General features: G+C 38.6%; 1 protein-coding gene across 3 annotated transcripts in view; it reads right to left on the bottom strand.

The window, feature by feature from the left end:
- Positions 1-20,642, bottom strand: part of LOC131134281 (leucine-rich repeat and fibronectin type III domain-containing protein 1-like protein) — a 144,032-nt gene that overhangs the window by 57,782 nt on the left and 65,608 nt on the right. For all 3 annotated transcript variants that reach the window (XM_058079380.2, XM_078792956.1, XM_058079381.2), the window contains exons 2-3: positions 16,879-16,984; positions 839-1,055 (exon numbers count right to left, since the gene is read on the bottom strand). In XM_058079380.2, the coding sequence (XP_057935363.2) occupies positions 839-1,031 (193 nt within the window). In that variant the 5' untranslated portion in view covers positions 1,032-1,055; positions 16,879-16,984. The remainder of the gene's footprint in view (positions 1-838; positions 1,056-16,878; positions 16,985-20,642) is intronic.

The raw sequence follows: 20,642 nt of genomic DNA, 5'->3' as shown, positions 1-20,642 counted from the left end.
TGGGATTTTGGGGGAGATGAAATGCATTAAAAATTCACGCCCAACGTAGATGTAGGGCTGTCCTTGAACCATTTGGACAAGAAGCATGGATTTGGCCCTTTTAAAAGCAATTCTAAGGTTGGGATCAGGTGTTTCAAAGGTGTTCCATTGGAGACCCTTGGTCACAACAGACCCTAATTTTCACTAAGTCTGTGCAAACAATACTTTTGACAATGTAGCTTGCTTTCAAGACCATTTGGCCATGATTGTTTGGAAATAAAGACACAAAAAAGTCCACATTTTCCTTTTCTTCAATATACAGGACTTATTTCCTTTTATGACCAAAGCCGACCCATCAAACAACATTGTTTTTTCATATCGGTGTGGCCGATATACATTTACTGGTTCATTGCCAACTTAACAGGACTAATTTGTCTGACTATAATATGCATTTGGATACTGTCAGGCTTTGAAGGTGAGTTTGCCTCATGTCTGTTTGCAACTAGTCAGTAGACGCTTGTATTCACTGAGCCTCCAGTTATAATTGTATCCAGTAATGGTGAATATCAGTCAAATCTCGAAATATTAAGCTTTCCAATGACTTTCCAAGCATGCCTTGGTATGCAAATAGGGGGCATTGTAAAAACCTTGGTTTCATCATAAAACTAGTAGCTGGCCTCCTGGCTGAAGGGTAAGCAGTTGAAGAAAAGATATGCATTGAATTGAAAAACAAGCTTCCAAACACTACTGTCATTATCAAGACATGCAGCATCAGCGGTACCATTTTCAATAGTGTTGCATATAACGTACATTTTCTACACTTTGTGTCACAATGTGTGATTAAGTACGAGCTGGTTACCTGTGATGAAGTTCTCTTGAAGCCGAAGCTCCACGGTGCGGCGGTCTATGGCAACAGGAACAAATAGCAAGCCTGTCTTAGAGCAGAGAATGGCGAGCGATGGCGAAAGGCTCTGGCACATACAGCGTTTTGGACAGGGCTGTCCCCTGCATGTTGCTGTCAGCAACAGCAAGGACAACCACAGTCGTTCCATGATATTCAACCGGAAACAAGGTGACTGGAAGAGAGAATGAAAGGAAGAAGTCATTACAGAGGGTAGAGTCACTTTGGGGTCATTATAGTTAGTACTGGATCACATTGTTGCCGTTAATGGCAGTGTTACTTTAGATTTACTTTAGATAGTACAGAAAGGTGTGTGTGTGCTGCCAAGTAAAACCCCTAACTATGCCATAGGTTAAATACATATACAGTGGAACCTCAGTTAGCGTACACCCCTTGTACAAAAAAGGTTTGCCTTGGTTTGCGTACGTTACGCGTGTCTTATCATGTTATTAACTCATATAATATCAATACCAATGTTGTATTTATATAATTCATTTATTTAGATATTTGAGCTGTCGCCAAAGCAAAAAAAAATGTGTGTCAAAGTGAAAGTTATGCTTGAAATACATCTTTTTCCCCAAAAATACGTTTTTCTAGCTGTTTTAGTCAGGAACTGATATTTTCCTGAAACTTAGCTATGCTCTACTGCGGATTACTAAAGAATGGAAAAATGTAGAAACAAACTTTTTTCTTCTGATGAAATATTGGCATCTAATCTTTCTTTTGATAGGTTCCATGTTTTTATAGCCATAGAACACAATATTCTGTCTGCCTTGAAAATCAGTCAAAATCAGTCCAAAAAATGTCCGGTACTTGGGGGGATTGAATGAGTTAATACACTGTGTGAGTCCAACTGTGGTCGTGTATTTTTACTACAAAACATCCTTGTTAGCAGCCTAATAGCTTTCTAATACATGTCACCCATCTATAATGCAATCAGCCGTTGACTCTGTACTTCTTTGCTAATTAGCGCAATTACGCCACAAGTCTCTGCTTTTCTTTTGATCACAGCAGCAAACTAACCCACAATGGAGACAGAGACATTTGCAATTGCCAACATTATGATGAAGGTAAGGAACACTTGAATCCAAGAAATAACTCATGGCAAAAAAAAAGGGTGGTGCCCAAGTGGATCTTGCTGCTGCATCGCTGTTTTTGTCAACAACCACATTTAAATGTTCATTTATCCTTGTCATCCCAACTGTATATACATTTCAAAGTGTTTCTGCATATATTGTACAGCTAAAACTGTAAAACTATAAAAATGTGTTTTTTCATGGAATTAAATTATTACAAATTAATTCAGTATATTTTTCTATTTTCTTTAGCATTTTAAAATTGTTTGAATAATAGTAGCATTGCAGCCACACAGTGGGTGGTTATCCTATCGGCCTCACAGTCAGAAGACTAAGAATTCAAGTCTCTATTTGGGCATTTCTATGTGTAGATTGCATGTTCTCCCCATGTGGGTTTTCTCCCACATTCCAAGAACATGCAAGTTTTGGTACATATGAGACTCAAAATTGTCCATATGTGTGAATGTTAGCGAGCTTTGCAACAATTTATTCCCCACCAATGTAAAAGCTGGAAGGACAAAAGAGGGACTTCTTCAAGTGGCAAATGTTTGTGATTATGTTGCTGCAAAAACACGCAGTGCTGGCAGTCTTTTTTTTTAATAATTTGACAGATTGCGCTCTGCTTTCTGAATCAATCAGCTGCACCCTGGAAAACATTTTTTTAAGTGTTTCATGTAAATATTGTAGCAGATGACAATATCACATTACTGTATGATTAAAATGCTGTTAATGGAGCATATTTACAGTATAAGAACAGACTGCGGAAAGACAACCTCGGATATTGCTTAAGGTCAACCTGCCGTAAGACTGTTTTATTCGTGTTATCAATGGTTTAAGACTAGATGGAAAAATAAATAGGATCTTTGTAATTTTTCTTAGTGTACGTGTTCTGTGTTGGAAAACATGTTCCTATGTTTCTCATGACAAGTCGGACAGTCTTTCTTTTCCTTAGTTTGCACATCCATCCATATATGCATTTTCTATGCCGCTTATCCTCACTAGGGTCACGGGCATTTTTGCACATTGCATTTTTATTTGTTTTTTTGTTTCCTGTTTTGGGATTATGTGCAGTAGCATTGCTTCTGCCGGTAAGGGCTGGCAGAATTACCTGTTGGTAATTGTTAATCAGGTTACTATTTAGTTGGGTTGGGACTTTCTGCTGCTAGTCGCCTCATTATTGTAAGCTTTATTTAATATTTAGCTGGGCTCTCTCGTCAGCCATTGTTTTTGTTTTTTTTTTTGCATTTTGTGGACTTCGGCTGCTTGTGAATGCCCCTATTATTCCCTGAATTAAAACACTTTATCGATCGCACCTACTAACGACCTTGAATCCTGGATGGCAGTCCATGCTACATTAGCAGAACATGACACACGTGTGTGTGTGACTCTGTCTGATGGTCTTATGTATAACACGCTTCCCTAGAGTACTTAGTATCCCACAATGGAGATAGATTACACTGTCAGACTCAACTGCTGAAAACCACAGTAATGTCCTGTATGTGACTCAACCATGAAAATACTCATACATTTGCATGCGCTTATTGAGCTCTGCCTCTTTTATACGTGCATATTATGTGCTGCATATATTGCACAACCAATACTATATATCATTCTTGTATATTATTTTAGAGTTTATATATATATATATATATATACGTAGTTCATAATGTGCCCCACATTTCATCCTCTAGTTCAGAGATTCTCAACTGGTGGGCTGATGCTGACAGATTGTCATAATTTGTTTTCAAATTACGTGAAGTGGTATACATGTTTTGTGTCTGAATATGGACTATTATTAATCAATAAATATGCATATCGAAACATATTTTATATATTCTTTACCTAAATGAAACATTTTCAAGCATAACCATGGCAAAATCAACTAAAATTCATATAAAAGGCATTCAAAGACGGCGTGACTGATATAACGTGTTTTACACTGCATACCAAATGTCAGTAATGTTCGCTGAGACACACAAATGGTAGACTTGATGGCCAGAACAACAGGCTTTTATTGCAGGTTTGAATGATTTCACAACAGGCTGTAGTAATAACCCAGGGCAAACTAAAACTCAACTCTGAAGCCCTGATGTCACTTCCTGTTGGTCCACCACTCGCACAAGTCTTATTTATGTCTTAAATGGCTTATTTACTATTTCTGCTACACTGTGTAATACAAGTGTAAAGGTGGCTGTAGGGGTGTTATTTTATGTGTAGAGGGCTCTAAAAGTAACTACAACTACAAAAATAATAATATAAATAAGGAATCCGACTCAGCAAAAATTCAAAATCACTGTTGGGTCTCTAACCAGTTATCCACGATGAATGAGGGATTTCTGCCAGAATACCAAAACGTTTGACAGCAGGGGATCTACTCAGGACATGCCATTGTAATAAAATGGCACATTTTTTTGTAATTAAAAATATATATTCAGTGTTGTTAGATACAGTGGATGTTTTTTTTCTTAATCCCACTGATTGATAAAAAAATTACTAAGATAAGATAAGATATGCCTTTATTAGTCCCACAAGGGGACAAATCATGTGCAAACATATTAATAACATATTAATTATTAAGGCCGCAAATATTAACATAATGGCCATAATGTTTTCTGGATGAACATGGCACAGAAAACTCACATAACACGATAAAAACCTGTTGCAGATAATAAACAGATAATAGATTCACTTTTAGTACATACATGTATTGACAAACGTCATTCATAATTTTGGAACTCTTAATAATACGAGGAGATTGTGACATCTCTCTAGTGCTCTTTAGTACCATTTTCTTATGGAATTGACCGCTAAAGGATGCTAATTCACCAAATATAAATTCACTTAAAATGATTATGCGCTTGTGTTTTGTGTGCGTGCAAGTCCTGTCTATTTCGGGAGGTCACTCTTTCAAGAGCAACCTCAAAAAGAAACCACATGCATCTACTCCATACGCAAACGATCATGCTGTGCACACGCTTGAACTCACCAGTGTTTAATTTATGAGTATCTGAGTGCAAGCCTGTGAAACTGTGCACTGTAAATGCAAAGCTTGTTTTAGTTTAAGCTGGACACGATGCTGTAAAGATTGATGGAATAACAAAGCATTTGCACCAACATCCCAACTTCTCTGAGAACATTCTTCTTTCCGTCAACAATTGCTCTGTATTGCTCTGTAAAGCTTTAAAAGGCAAGATCGGAAAGCACATGTTGTGCCAACTATGGTATGTACCAGTTATAATAATAGCAAAATAATAGCAAAAAGAAAAAAAAAACATGCAAGTGCTCATGAGCAATGGTATCTTTGTCAAAACCATTTGTAAAAGACCAAAAAAAAAAACTTGGTAGAGGCCTGTAACTTAGCAACACCCGATGACACATGGATGGTAACAGTGAGGAGGTGGGAAGAGTATGTGTTATGGTTGTGGGGGTGTAGTGAGTGTGTGCGTATGGGGGCTGCGAGAAAGCACAAGATTGGTCTGGAGATCTCACAAGTCATGAGTCTGTGTTGTCGTCACAGGGTGAAAGGTGGAGTGAACAGATTCCACATCGCAGACACTGCAAGCATACTTAGTCTCGTGCAGGGAGCGTTTTTATGCGATATGCATCCTCAGTTTATTTTTAGTCCAAGACACACGTGATTTGGTCTATCCTATTGCAACACAATTTGTCCATGTACTGCATCATTGTATATTAAAAATGGGCATTTATTGACAAGGGCAATCATTAACCATGCTGGTAGAAGCATTTTCTTCATAAAAGCTAATTATATAGCCATGGGAAGACTATTCAAACTGCTTGCTTGAAAACTGTCATTTTTGAGGGGGTGTCAGACCTACATTTTCAAGTAAATGTAATAGTGAATATTATATCAGCATGTGTCAGACATTGGCCAGACAAACACACATACATAGTAACTCGTAGTAGCAGCATTGGTCATAATTTAAAATGTAAATAATCACAATTAAAGCATGATGTAACAACAGGCATTACCCCAGCTTCATTAATTCCTCTATTTGCAAAGATTACAAGATGAACTCCAGAGAGGAGGGTCATGTAATGAAGAAAGGTAAGGCTAGTGTTCTTGCAGCTGCAGGTAGAGAATGTGCATCTTGAAAAAAAAGAAGGCATGCACAGTGTGGGAGAGGGAGTTTTTGACTAGAAGACATCGCTTTGGGCATTCTGATTTGTAATAAACAGAAAATCATAATGAAGATCATAGGGGCTCCGGAAATGATATGAGGAATCCCCCTGACTTGCTCAAGGGGTGGTGGAAAATGTCACCATTCGTGTGTATGAGACGAGCAGAGGCCTGCACACTGCATTTTTTTTTTTTGCACATAGTTTGTGGTGCGTTCGCGGTGTGTTCACGTTGCATTCACAACTAGTTCCCGAAAATCGTTTGCCACAAATGTTGAATGAAGTTTTCTTAGTGCACTTGTGTTCTAAGTGCACACCTGGTAATGACCAATTCACTCATTTGCATATCATATTACATACCACTGCAGGGTCAAAGTGCGAGCAAGTGTAAACGGGGCTTTCGTACATTCATTCATTCATTCATTTTCTACCGCTTATCCTCACGAGGGTCGCGGGGGTCGCTGGAGCCTATCCCAGCTGTCTTCGGGCGAGAGGCGGGGTACACCCTGGACTGGTGGCCAGCCAATCACAGGGCACATATAGACAAACAACCATTCACACTCACATTCATACCTATGGACAATTTGGAGTCGCCAATTAACCTAGCATGTTTTTGGAATGTGGGAGGAAACCGGAGTACCTGGAGAAAACCCACGCATGCACGGGGAGACTTTCGTACATATATAAGATAAGTACTTTGGTACTCACTTGTGTTGCCAGATATGTAAAAAAAATGGCTCGACGATCAATCGAATGGTTGCTGTAATCCCAAGTAGGCACCTTTGTGAGCTACAGACAGGCATAATAAGTCATACAAATGTGAGGAAGGCTTTATTATATCCTTTTTGGATATTACAGTGTTCACTTTTCTCTGTACAGTATATGACTTGATTTTAGTCAAGTTCGATCTACTCTGGATGAACTGTCTTTTCAGTCTTCAGTCTTTTCATGTGCATTTGGCACAGAGAAGTCCAAGATCAGGCTGGTTAAGACATTCGACTTCAGAGTACAAAGGCTGAGGGTTTGGAGTATTTAAGGTAAGTACGTTTGCAGTTTAGGTTGGGCTGCACGGTGTAGAGTGGTTAGCACACAGGCCACACAGCTAGGAGACCCGGGTTCGATGGTTGTGTGGAGTTTGCATGTTCATGTTTCCGGTTTCTTTCCACAGTCCAAAAACATGCTAGGTTAATTGGTGACTACAAATTGTCCATAGGTATGAATGTGAGTGTGAATGGTTGTTTGTCTATAGACTGGTATACGTAGAAAATAAATGAATAAATACTTGTACTGTTATTCTTGCTGAACTGTTAGGGGAGAAGCTCAAACGTAGAAGCCAGTTTTAGGTTTAAATCACCCCCCCCCCTTTTTTTTTTAATTGTGTGAGTACAAGCTTGTTAAAAAATAATTTTGAGGCTCATCATAGCTGGTATCTTTCTAATCGCACGGTTTCCTTGAAGCCATGTTTGAATGAAAACCATTAAAAAACCATTGACATTGACCACAACATTGTCTATTGCATTTTGGATATTCACTAATTATTCACTAAAGAGTCTAGCATTAGATAAATGAATAAAACAAGTAGTTCATCTAGTCGGTAACACACCGCACACAACAGCACTATAGTATTTCAGAATTAATTCAATGGTTGTTGGCACATTCGGCTTTGTTTGTTCATAGTTTTGGCACGTGGAATTATTATGTTGAGTAAGGGGTCATAGTGTTGGCACATTTCCCTTGCCATTCAAATCCCAAACCAGCTGGGTGACCAAGCTGGCAGCCCTGCAGATACACACACAATGACAAAAACAAATTCCCACATAGAGGTTTGTTCACACAAACCTTCACTTTGCCTTTTGTAAAAGACACACAACTCGGATTCCAAGCCACACAGGTCATATGTATTCAGATATATTTTGTTTCATGACTTCATCTCTCGTCTTTTTTTGCCTCACACTCTGTACCTTTTAGTGTCCTGTAGTCACTTTTGTGCCATTTCTACCCACCACGTAAATAGCCCTCTCTCTCTTCCAGTACATAATGAGGTGATCACACTAGCACAGTGCATCAATGCTGGTTACTCTGTGTGATATTGCAACACACAAGCAAACCTTCTGGGTTATAGTAACACCGCACCTAACCACACCTGCACACACACACACACACACACAAGTCATTGCACCCCCATCTCTACTGCAACACACAAATGTGCTGTCAGTCACCACTGTCCATCTAATGCAGTGCGTCTCAAATAGTGGTTGCAAATAGTGTTGCAGTTTTAAGTTCAGTCTATACAGTACAGATAAATAAATTAATATGATCAGTTTCTCAATCGTATTTCAAATCGGGGGAATGTGAAATCATTTCTGTCCCCCAGTGGGGACCTGACATAGTAATTGACAACCACTGATCTAATGGGAGCCATTCGCTGTGCATGCTCATGTCATCAAATTCCCAGTGAAATTTGCTACCTGTTGCTAACCATTTACATACAAATAGATTGGAGATCACAATAGAGCATTAGAGCATAGAAAACCTGTTTTCGACCTTCTAAATGTGTTTTTTTAATATTATTAGAGCCATGTAGATATTAACTAACACCCCTATAGTCAGCTTTATACTCATATAAACCAATATAGTAGGCATAATAAGAATAAATAAGCCACCTAAGACTAAGACTCAGGCTTATATGTATTTGTTGCTGTAAATGTGTTTGTGGACAGGAAGTGATGCTGGGGGTTCAGAGTTGATTTTCAACTTGGCATGGGTTATAGGAGCTGTGTTTTTATTCAGCATTTTGATTACGATTACACAGTTTTTGTTGTTTTGGTCGCACGGTGATTGGGTGGTTAGCCTGTTGGCCACATAGAAAAACCTGGTTTTGTAATATATGTCACCTGTCTTTTGTTTTTACAGTTGTTAAAATCCTAGGCAATAGTAAAATGCAATAAAATAGTAGGAAATGATGGCTGATAAAGGAATTCAAGAAAATCACACAAAATATATGGTTGGACTTTTGTTTTGTTTTTTCCTTATCACTTGCATGATTTCCTGTTTTGTAACATTTGCATGTGTTTCTCTACGTTTGCTTGCTGTTGCTTCCCTGTAATTTTTGAATTTTTGGAGGACAAAGCATACAAGGGAAAGATAAAAACCCACAAGAGAGCTACAGATGAATAGATGACACTTTCATTCTTTTGGTCTTGTCCTTGACTGTCTTTGCAGAGAGAAGCATTTCTTTCATTTTCTGAATAAATTCCTGTGTTTTTTTTTCAATTCGGAGAAATTATGCTCTGATATTTTTATAAACGGTTCTTTCATGTATTGTCCATTTGTGAACGAATTTGTGAAGCTCTCCAGTGCAGAAAACACACGAGAGGGTAAACCAGTGGAATTAGCAGTGAAGGCAAAGGAATATTTCAATTGGAAATTAATCTTTATAGACTGTATTTACGCTCATCCAATCAGCAGTCAGAACACAGTGTTGATGCATTCACAGATTTGCGGTGAGTTGGAACTCTTTGAATGAACATTTCCTTCACTCCAGTGCTCGGCATGGGAGTCGGAAAAAGGACGCTGGCCCCAGAGTCACGGGTTGCCGACCATCTAGAGTTGTTTTGATTATCAACTGTGGAAATTTAATTTTTAAATGGTGTGTACATGAAAACATTCAACTGGCTTATACAAATTCAATCTCAGGGTCAAATACAGTTAGTTGCTTGCCACTATTGGTCTTTCATGTGCGAGCTTTTAAATGTTTTTAAACATTGTCCTTGAGGTTTAGGGGGGAAAAAAGGCATAAAACATATTGGCCTTTCTGACTGTGTTTTTTTTTGTGCTCCACCTTTCAAGGACTGTTTTCTTCCTTTTTTCTATATCCTTACACAGTCTAAAAAATTACTGTGAAGTCTACCACCAAGCTATGTTTTGATTACCACTTAATGGTTTGTTTGTTTTACAAGTTGATTAGTTTGAAGGATTAGGTAGACACTACATTATTGTCAGCCAAGAAAGAACACATTAAAGTTATTTGCAGATTAGATAAACGGATGCTTATTTTTTGCTTTTATTCACCCTCTGTTGCTTGTAATCTTACAAAATGTATTAAAGGTTCAGGTGTGACTAATGTGTTTAATCTTGCAGGAGGCAACAGCAAGCACGTCAGTGATTATGTCGATTAGGGAATAATGATATTAGCTAAAACTGAAAACGGCATGTAGTAGATATAAAAGCAGAAACAGAGTATGGAGAAAAAACAGAATCTCAGACATGGAAACATAAAAAAAAGAAACAAAAGCAAGTTAGGGAACTCTATGTGCCATTTGGTAGTCAGCCGAGTGAAGATGCTACATTCAGGGACTCAGTTTGCAGCTCATATTCCATCAAACAAACAGCCCCTCACACACAAATATGAAATAATTGGCTGGCAACCAGTCAGGGTGTACCCCGCCTCTCGCCCGAAGACAGCTGGGATAGGCTCCAGCACCGCCCGCGACCCTCGTGAGGATAAGCAGTAGAAAATGAATGAATGAAAGTACTTTGAAATGGTCAATACTAGTGCAAAAGCACACAGTGAGAGCTGACTCATGAGAAGTCTATGGTCTTCATACCGACGCATTTATTGCTATGGAAAAATATGAATTTGAAGCCTTTCAAAAGCAGCTTAAAGAATTAAACGGCTGCCATGGTTCAAGAACATTTGAATTTCTCTTTTCATCTAGGCCCCCTGGGTTGGGATTTTTTTTTCTTACAATATTTAGCTTTACAATAATATGCAATGACATGTTTACACAAACCTGTGAGCATACACAGAGGGAAGCTGCAAGACAGAAAAAGAAATATGGACAGTGACTATCTAGTAGAAATTGCTTAGTATGGTAGTTCCTAAACTTTGGCAGTCGTTTACTGCTTCAGGCATTTGCACCTGCAGCCACATAGCCCTTACTTGACCAGGGTTCAATTCCACCCTCTGCCATCTCTGTGTGGAGTTTGCATGTTCTCCGCATGCATGCGTGGGTTTTCTCCGGGTACTCCGGTTTCCTCCCACATTCCAAAAACATGCTAGGTTAATTGGCGACTCCAAATTGTCCATAGGTATGAATGTAAGTGGGAATGGTTTTTTGTCTATATGTGCCCTGTGATTGGCTGGCGACCAGTCCACGGTGTACCCCGCCTCTTGCCCGAAGACAGCTGGGATAGGCTCCAGCACCCCCGTGACCCTTGTGAGGAAAAGCGGTAGAAAATGAATGAATGAATGAATGAATGACAATTGAACATATGTGGCCGATATCTGTCGGTGTAAACGATACAATTACGATTTTTCAAACGAGACCTGGGTTCAAATGCAGGTTTAGATTGCGCACATTCGACCTATATTTAATCAAAAGGCATGCTTTGCATTCCAAGAGCTAGGGAAAGGTAATCACACATGCAGGTAAAAGTTCTAAAAAGTCAAAAGTAAAAGTTCTTCTTGTCATCTGAAAATTATTTTAAAAATCTGTCTTTGAAGCAGCTCACGTCAATGTCTCGCCACTTCTAGCTCTGCTCCTCACCCACACACTACTCGGTACAGACGTCAGAGCAAGTTCCCCACAATGCCATAGCCAAAATTCTTGCCACATTTGTCCTTAATCTTCAATGAATATGTTGACTCGGGTTGCAAAAAAAAAAAATCATTGAAATTGCAAAAACAGCAGGACTGAGAACACAAGGTACCGCGTGTGTTGTTTTGTGTGTACTTTTTTTTCGGTCAGAATTGACTCCGGTTTCCTCACACATTCCAAAAACATGCTAGGTTAATTAGCGACTCCAAATTGTCCATAGGTATGAATGTGAGTGTGAATGGTTGTTTGTCTATATGTGCCCTGTGATTGGCTGGCGACCAGTCCAGGGTGTACCCCGCCTCTCGCCCGAAGACAGCTGGGATAGGCTCCAGCAGTAGAAAATGAATGAATGAATGTACTTTGAAATGGTCTATACTAGTGCAAAAGCACACAGAGAGAGCTGACTCATGAGAAGTCTATGGTCTTCATACCAACACATTTATTGCTATGAAAAAATATGAACCCCACGCGACCACCGTGAGGATACGCGGTAGAAAATGAATGAATGAATGAATGAATGAAAAATCAGAATTGGACATCATACCCTGCAGTGTAATGTTTGAAAATTTCCAAATGCTCGGTTTTTGAGGACAAAAAACAATGGAAGAGAAGCCACAACTCAAAAATTGACTTCCTGAAAAGCTGCACTAGTGTTCCAATTCCTCCACCCTTCTGGTCAGCTATCTCTCTGCAAATTTCACCTTTAACTACATTCTTGATGTCCCTTCATTCACACCATTCACCCAGCCTCAAAGCTTGAAGAATAGAACAGCTTTGCTCCAAGTAAACAATGAAGCACAGTCCTATTGAAAAGATACATGTCGGCAGCAGCAAACGTATCTCTGCTTGTACAAACACAATAAATATATAAAAAAAATCTTTGTACATTCTCTAACAGATTTATGTCCAGCCTTCTGAAAAGAAATACAGATGTATTCCTGGTCAATGGAAAATGAGCTGCATTAAGAAATCACAAACAACACGCAGGCTGTCAGAATGTTTATGCAACATGTCTATTGAGAGCCTGATCAAGGACTTAAGTTATGTGCTCAGATCGGTACAGGATAAGGCTTGGTGAATAATGAGAGGAGACAAACAATGTCCTTGAAATGGGAGGAAAAGCAATATAGAGAGTCTGTTTTTATTTTTACACAAATGGGGATTTACTATAGATGAGCAGGAGACTCCTTATAAACGAATATGGATAATGCAAATTTGTCATTATCTGCATCCGTATTTAAAGACCATGCTCATTATGTATTCACTTTTCACACAATGCCTCCTTCAAGGTACACGGTGCAATTGGTCACCTTGCCATTCACAATGCCTCCAGCGGATGGTCGATGTGTTACAACAGTAACGAAGCGTCGAAGAGTTCTATTTGTGTCAAATTTTGAGTCATTTTAATATACAGTAATTACTATTGTGTGTGCAGGCACATCGTTGTGCACTCTCACTCTATCTCTCTGAAGCTCTGCACACTCGCCGCTCAATTTTTGTTGCTGCTGCGGCGAGGCGAACCGGTGTTAATACTCTCGTGGTTGACCGTCAAAGTCCCAACGATCGGCTGGTGCATCGTGATAAAAGGGATGGCGAACCATGCTCTATATTGTGCATATGAATGATTGTTTGTCGATATGTGTCCTTTGATTGACTGGCGACAAATCCATAGTCGACCTCCCTCTCGTAAAGTCCGATGGGATTGGCACCATCTCATACCTGTGAACATCCACGCCAGTAAGAACAAGTGGTATAAAAAATGGATGGATGGAAGTTCAGGTTTTAATGATGGTTGCATGTCCATCTCGTCTGTGGAAGCTGAGCAAGGCAGTCTTTTTGGACCTTTTTGTGCTCACTTTAGAGAGTATATTCATGTTTTAATTGCGATGTGAGATTATCCCGCTTATATCACATCTGAACCACCTTTGCTGACTTGCACACAAGTCAGTGTTTCGTTTCTATGCTATATTGTTTATTAAACATGTTGAAAATTACTAACTGGAAAAAACCCAATACAATTTTGTCAAATCAAAAATGCCTCATACTCATACATGCCTCATATGATTTACTAAATGTATATTGGTATGCAGTATATAATTAACCTATTCTAATTTAAATGACATTTGATTGTGCTGGTGCTACATTAGAAGCTGCGTGGAGTTTGCATGTTCTCCCCGTGCATGTGTGGGTTTTCTCCGGGTACTCCGGTTTCTTCTCACATTCTTTTTTTTTCCTCCTACATTTCCATCCCCAAAACATGCTATGTTAATTGGCGACTCCAATTGTTTGTCTATATGTGCCCTGTGATTGGCTGGCCACCAGTCCAGGGTGTACCCCGCCTCTCACTTTAAGACAGCTGGGATAGGCCCCAGCACCTCCGTGACCCTTGTGAGGATACGCGGTAGAAAATGAATGAATGGTGCTACATACATTAAAGATTAAAAAAAGAAATATCATGTAATTTAGCCCTGTCATCAGTATAGGCACAGCGAAACAGAAGTGTGCAGTTTGCTGACTCGAGAAAAATGAGAAAGATGCAAAGGATCGATTTGAAAACAAGTACCAGCATTTTGTAAAAGGTCATCATAAAGATCATAAAATTGGATCATCTTTTTTTATGGCAGACATCCGAGACACATATTTCTACTGGATATACACAATGGAAATACATTGCTTCTATAGATAAGACATGGAATAAGATATCAACTATATATATATAATGAAAATTAAAGATGATTACAAATTTGATAGATACACAATAATCCCTTGTTTATTGCAGTTAAGTACAAATTAACCATCACTTTGGTGCGTTGTTGATTTTGTGTGTTCATTTACTTATTTTTCTACAACTGCAGTGTTGGATTTTGTTTGGAAAATTCCAGTGCACTCAATAGTCCGGAAATGACTGTAAGTAATTAGTAAGCAGGCATTTAATTTACTTTTATATCATCCAATAAAATCTCTTTATACATTAAATAAATGGATTTGGAGATTTGGGTCTGAGTGCCTTTTGTCCGGGGTACCAGGAAACCTTCGAAACATTTAAAAAATGCAGTTTCAACTCAAACAGCAGGTATGGCAATGAATTTATTTATTATTTATTATGACTGTATTTCGAGTTCAACAGTTGTCTCTTTTTCATTCATCTGTCTTATTATCATTTATCAGATGTAATAATTAATGCTTTTCTTGGCTGCTGTTTGTGAAAAAGGGCTGAGTCCCAAACACTGATTTTTTTAATTTTTTTTTTACCCAGGATAACCAAAATAAAAACCAAGAGCATCCAGAGGGCACATACCTCTGCCAAGAGTGACTCAACTGATATTATTATACTGTTCTTGTACATGCATACATTTACTTAGAAAGTCCATACATCCATTTTCTACAATGCTTATCCGTTGACGGTCACAGAAGGTCAATTACAGTGGTTCCAAAAATAGACTTTTAATACAGAAGACTTATCGTTTTCCATGCAGAAAACCATTGGTAATACATACAAATGGTGAATGAAAGGGATAAATAAAGGTTTAATGTCACTTTCACCTTGAAAGACAAAGCAACGAGGCAGGGAAGGAGGAGGCAGCCATACAAATGACCCCTTCATACTTTGCTAAGAATACATTTCTTGAATATTTACAACTTTATTTATCAAAATGATGGCACTTGCAATTTTGATGGTGGATTATTTTACAGCTGTGTTCAATTAAAAAAGCAGACCCGCTGCAGAGTGGTCACACCTGGAAGGTGCATCCCAGGTGTTCCGGATTAGTAATCAGGTGGAGCAACAAGCAATGCCATGTCTCCAAACAATGCTGTGTGTGCAGCCATTTTGGATTTATAGTTTCTGTAAATCGCCTAGTGTGGCTTATATAGTTTTTACTGACAGGTATACTCACTTGATTTTTTGGTGATTGTATTCTTAGCCATGTTTGCGTCACGAGCGATTTTAGGTCCTGGTTTTGAGTATTTTGTTTGCGTTTCGTCTTCAGTTTTTGTGGGGATTGTTTTTTTGTTATTCTGGGATTAAATACTTTATTTTCTTTAACCTACCAGTGTGCTACCTCGCTTTCCTCTGTATTTTCTTTGTACACTTTTGTTACGCCCCGTTTTACCCTTGACACTTATGACATATAACAGCAGCATTTCTAATAAAGACACATTAATGAACACAGTTGGACTCGCATAATACCGTATATTAATAACATGGAAAGACTGAGTCACTAATGTGTGGGATTCTCTGTTTGACACGCATGTCTGCGGATTTTCTGTCATTTGAGTTTGCCAATTAAATGAGCCTTTGTATTGTCTCCACTAAAAGTATTGTAAGATTTGCCATTGGGTTTGTGATCTAAGATGGCTGACTAGGTAAACAATACAGGAAGTAATCCATCCAAATCTTGATTAATACCACAATATCCACTGTGTCAAAGAGTAAATGTGCAGTATCATGGGATAATTGAGACAATGTACGGCAATCCAGGCAAAATTTTGAACATAATTTTATTCAAGGGCTGCACGGCGGTAGAGTGGTTAGTGCACAGGACTCACAGCTAGGAGACCAGGGTTCAATTCCACCCTCGGCCATCTCTGTGAGGAGTTTGCATGTTCTCCCCATGCATGCATGGGTTTTTTCCGGTTTCCTCCCACATTCCAAAAACATGCTAGGTTAATTGGCGACTCCAAATTGTCCATAGGTATGAATGTGAGTGTGAATGGTTGTTTGTCTATATGTGCCCTGTGATTGGCTGGCAACCAGTCCAGGGTGTACCCCGCCTCTAGCCCAAAGACAGCTGGGATAGGCTCCAGCACCCCCCACGACCCTCGTGAGGAAAACGGTAGAAAATAAATGAATGGATGAATTTTATTCAAAAACTGTGCATTCGATAACAGAGGTTCCACTGTGAATTATTCTATAGTAGTTGTTCAGTTACTGTTGTTTATTTGTTTGATTGTGAATTGGGTATACAATAGTAATTGATTAAAGTCCAATATGTCAAACATTTTATCCAGATCTTCAAAGTCAGATCATGAGATATTATTTGCAAGTGCAGCTACAATTCAAAGAACATGTAGCTTAACACAAGCAAACACATTTCAAATAGAACATAATTTGCACCCTTACAAACATAGATTTCTCACTCAGTGGTAAAAATAAAAAAGAACCTCTATGCAAAGGTGGGCCTACCTCTATCAAGCGTGCTGTGCTTTAATTGGACTCAACATGAAGAACATCTGCAGTGACTGGCAGATGGACAGGTGAGGATGCACTGCCTGGAGGAAGGGGGGCCAACCTGGGGAAAAGAACAAAGAAACCAAAAAGAGGTTATTGGTAACCAGATTGCATACAGCACATTCGTGACGGGATCCTCTGTCACATTACCTCTGGCATTTGTGTTGTGCCACACAGGTGCTTCATTTCAATCCTCCTAGTGCCTTACCTAATGGTTCACCCTCGGGTTAGATGGCTTCACTATTAATGATGCCACTTCTGTCACCAGAGTAGTGCCCTTAATATGTTGACTGGGTTCTGCTCTGTTACATGTGCACTTTATTTTGTCATGCTTCCAAGAAAATTAAATCTATGTCATATGTAGACATTATGACCTACTTATTCAACTTTGTTTACACAAAAAAAAACTAATGGGGAGGCAAAGTGCCCTCAGGCATATTCTTTAAATAAGCTAAGTAGAAAATAACTAGAGACAAAAAAAAACAAGCCTAATTCTCGATTAATTCATGCATATCAAATGTGCGTCTTTCAGGCAGCAGGTTGTGAGGAAAATCATATTAACATCACATGACCAAATGCGTCTGTGACAATACAGTTTTCCAGGATGCTCTATTTATTTCTTCCCTTTTTTTATTTAGTATTGGCTTTTCTGGAACTGACATGTTGGAAGATTGAAAGCCCGTTCCTTCCATGCACAATGTTCACTAATACAAAGATAAGCAAATCACATTTGAAATGCTGTAGTCTTTTGAATTGTATTTAAAGGTTATCATAACATGTATTTCAGTCTATTTAGGATTTAAAATCAATCCGCGGTCACACTCATCACATCCACATTGGATGATCTTGAATGTCATTGGACTTCTGCTCGGTTCTTTTCTATATTTAGCATCACTTCCCCCTACTCAGCAGTGTTACTGTGGTAAAATGACCCACCAGTGAGCCTGGTGTGGATGTGTGTGCATGTGTGTGTGTTAAAAGAGAGTGGAGATTGTACAGCACATATAGCAAAAATAAAGAATCTGCACAGCATATGTGAACTAGTAGTAGTAGGTCGTCAGGGGCTAAAAGATTAAATGAAATGGATAAATATGCAGAGTTCCTCAAATTAAAAGCAGGTAGCTCCAGTTGAGGGCATGAAACTGGATTTTTTTTTTTTTTTATGAAACACAGCAGTGGACTCCCATTAGCCTCTTTCACATTACTTCCCCTACACCTGCAGTGTGGCCACTTTTATGAATCATGTCTTGCTTTTGTTATTATATTTTTACCTCCTCCTGTATTTCCATTTAAAAGTAGGACTGCTCATTAGGATCAGCTGTGAGTGGATAAAAAATAATACATGTACGTGTACAACTAGTCGTTTTTTCAAATGTTGCATCCAAAATGTGATGAAATGTGATGTGTTGAATGGGAAAGTTGTACAAATGTATTCTGGCTGTTCAGTGGGTATTAGAGTCAACAATAATAATAATGAAACTGCCTGATGTTGAAAGGAGCAGTCATGGAAAAAAAATGCTCAGCTGAGCCTTTAACTGCTAAAGGGTCACAAACTTGGGTTAGGAATTCGATTACACCATTATATCATTCAAAGTTAATTCCAAGACCTAAACTTGACAGCACATAATGCTTTTAACATCAGTATACTGTATGTGGGCTATGCTACCATGCTTGCAACAGGACAGGTCAGCATGAAAAATAAAACACCCTGGACTGGTCGCTAGCCAATCATAGAGCAAATATAGACAAACAACCATTCACACTCACATTCATACCTATGGACAGTTTGGAGTCCTAGCATGTTTTTGGAATGTGGGAGGAAACCGGAGTACCTGGAGAAAGCCCACGTATGCACAGGGAGAACAAGCAAACTCCACACAGAATGGAATTGAACTCAGGTCTGCTAGCTGTGAGGCCTGCGTGGTAACCACTCCTCCACCGTGCAGCTACTTGGAGTCCATCTTCTTGAAAAATGTAATTAATGCTCTCATTTTATTCACTCTTTGGATCCTACTACTGCTCCCGTCTCTACACCCTCTGCTCCCCCGTCTAATGCAGTGTAATTATGTGGTCATTTTTAGAATACGCACATGCTATCATTTATAATCTCAGTAGCTTTGTTCTGTTTTCCAGTGCAACAATCACTGATACCAGATCAGTTGCACATGTATTGTATTACATTGATGCAGTCTTTCTTTCGTGACATTGTCTTATCGTAAATACAATTTCAATAGCTGAATTCATTTGTATTATTCTGTATTATTTTTCTCTTTGGTGATGAATGTTGATTTGACCTTGTGCAAAGATGTATCTGATTAGAATATCTCAAACGGGTATGAAGATACAGTGAGTGGGGGAATCATTGGCTGATTAGAAATGTAGGTTACTCAAGGTCAATCACCGTGAACTTAATCAGTAATGACTGCCAAACTAGATCAAGAAGCGTATCAAGACTGAAAACAGGCGTCGATTGAGTTCACTACTTAGGTTTGCCTGTCAAGGTCTTCACTTTGAGGAAAGGCTGTATGGAGGATTAAAAAAAAAAATTGTGAGACAAGTTTTCCTTGAGGACAAAATTACCACAGTTATCATTGGTCTGTTTGCTTTGATAAAGCAGACAGTCTCCTGGAAAGTGAATGTCAACTCTTTGACCTTGCGTCCAACTCCCTGCGACTTTTAAATTAAGTGGACTTTAACGAGTCGGCATGAGCTCATTAAAATGTTATTTTGAATATGTACCTGGGTACAGTGGGGGGGGGGGCACAACACAGCATAGCATTGAATATGTGTACTATATGGTCCCAGTGAATACAAAAACGATTGGATAAATGTCCTCCAATTCTATGGACCAACACTTCAGCTTCAGACCTTACTTTTACCAAGTGACACTTCATTATATTACATCATTAAACACAGAAGGTCTATTCATCTATTAAGTTTTATTATCCTTGATCTTTTCAAACTAAATTAGTACTATTAGGCAGACTTAACTTAATTAAGGACATAACAGTTATTTTGTACACGGAAAGCTATTTGTAAGATATCTGTTGCATAATTTTTACATTCAGTTTACTTTGTCTTTGCATAAAACTGTATATTTGCTGTACAAAAAACACGGAAAGTAATTCAATTTTATTAATGGGTTTTTTTTTTAGCAATACGTTGAATTATTCATAATAGAGCACAGAAAATGTAATGCATTGCTTTGTGAGGAAGATGGGCAAATTTAAGAAACAGATGGTAAGTTGTGGGATAAGACAAAAAAGCAGTTAAGAACATTCGAGATTACTTTAGTGTCCAAACAACAATAAATGTGTCTTCCCAGTAGACAGGAGTCATGCACATATGCACATTAACTATGCAAAAGAAATGATCAAACAAACAAAAACTCATCACAACTCAATATCCGGCGGCCACATAGGATTTATAGGATATATGTTTACTTTCCCAAACACATTTTTCACCACCAAACTCTATCATTTTATTTATTTTGACTTTCCATTGAATGTACAGCAACTGCTTAGATGCATTTATGTGTTTGCTTGTTGAACATATTGTTTATGGATGAGACTGTGTGCAATATCATACATTTACATCCATCCATTCCTACTAGTGACAAAACCGAGAGTTGTAACATAAAGTCTCTAAGAAATCATTGTGTGTGTATACGTATGTATATGTGTATATACAGTATATATGTATGGATGTTATTATTATCA

This window comes from Doryrhamphus excisus, linkage group LG8 (assembly GCF_037039965.1).
Source record: "Doryrhamphus excisus strain RoL-2023G ecotype Guam linkage group LG8, RoL_Dexc_Guam_v1.1, whole genome shotgun sequence".
NCBI classification, from domain to species: Eukaryota; Metazoa; Chordata; class Actinopteri; order Syngnathiformes; family Syngnathidae; genus Doryrhamphus; species Doryrhamphus excisus.
Note: the sequence above shows the minus strand (reverse complement) of the source record. Positions and strands in the feature narration are given on the sequence as shown.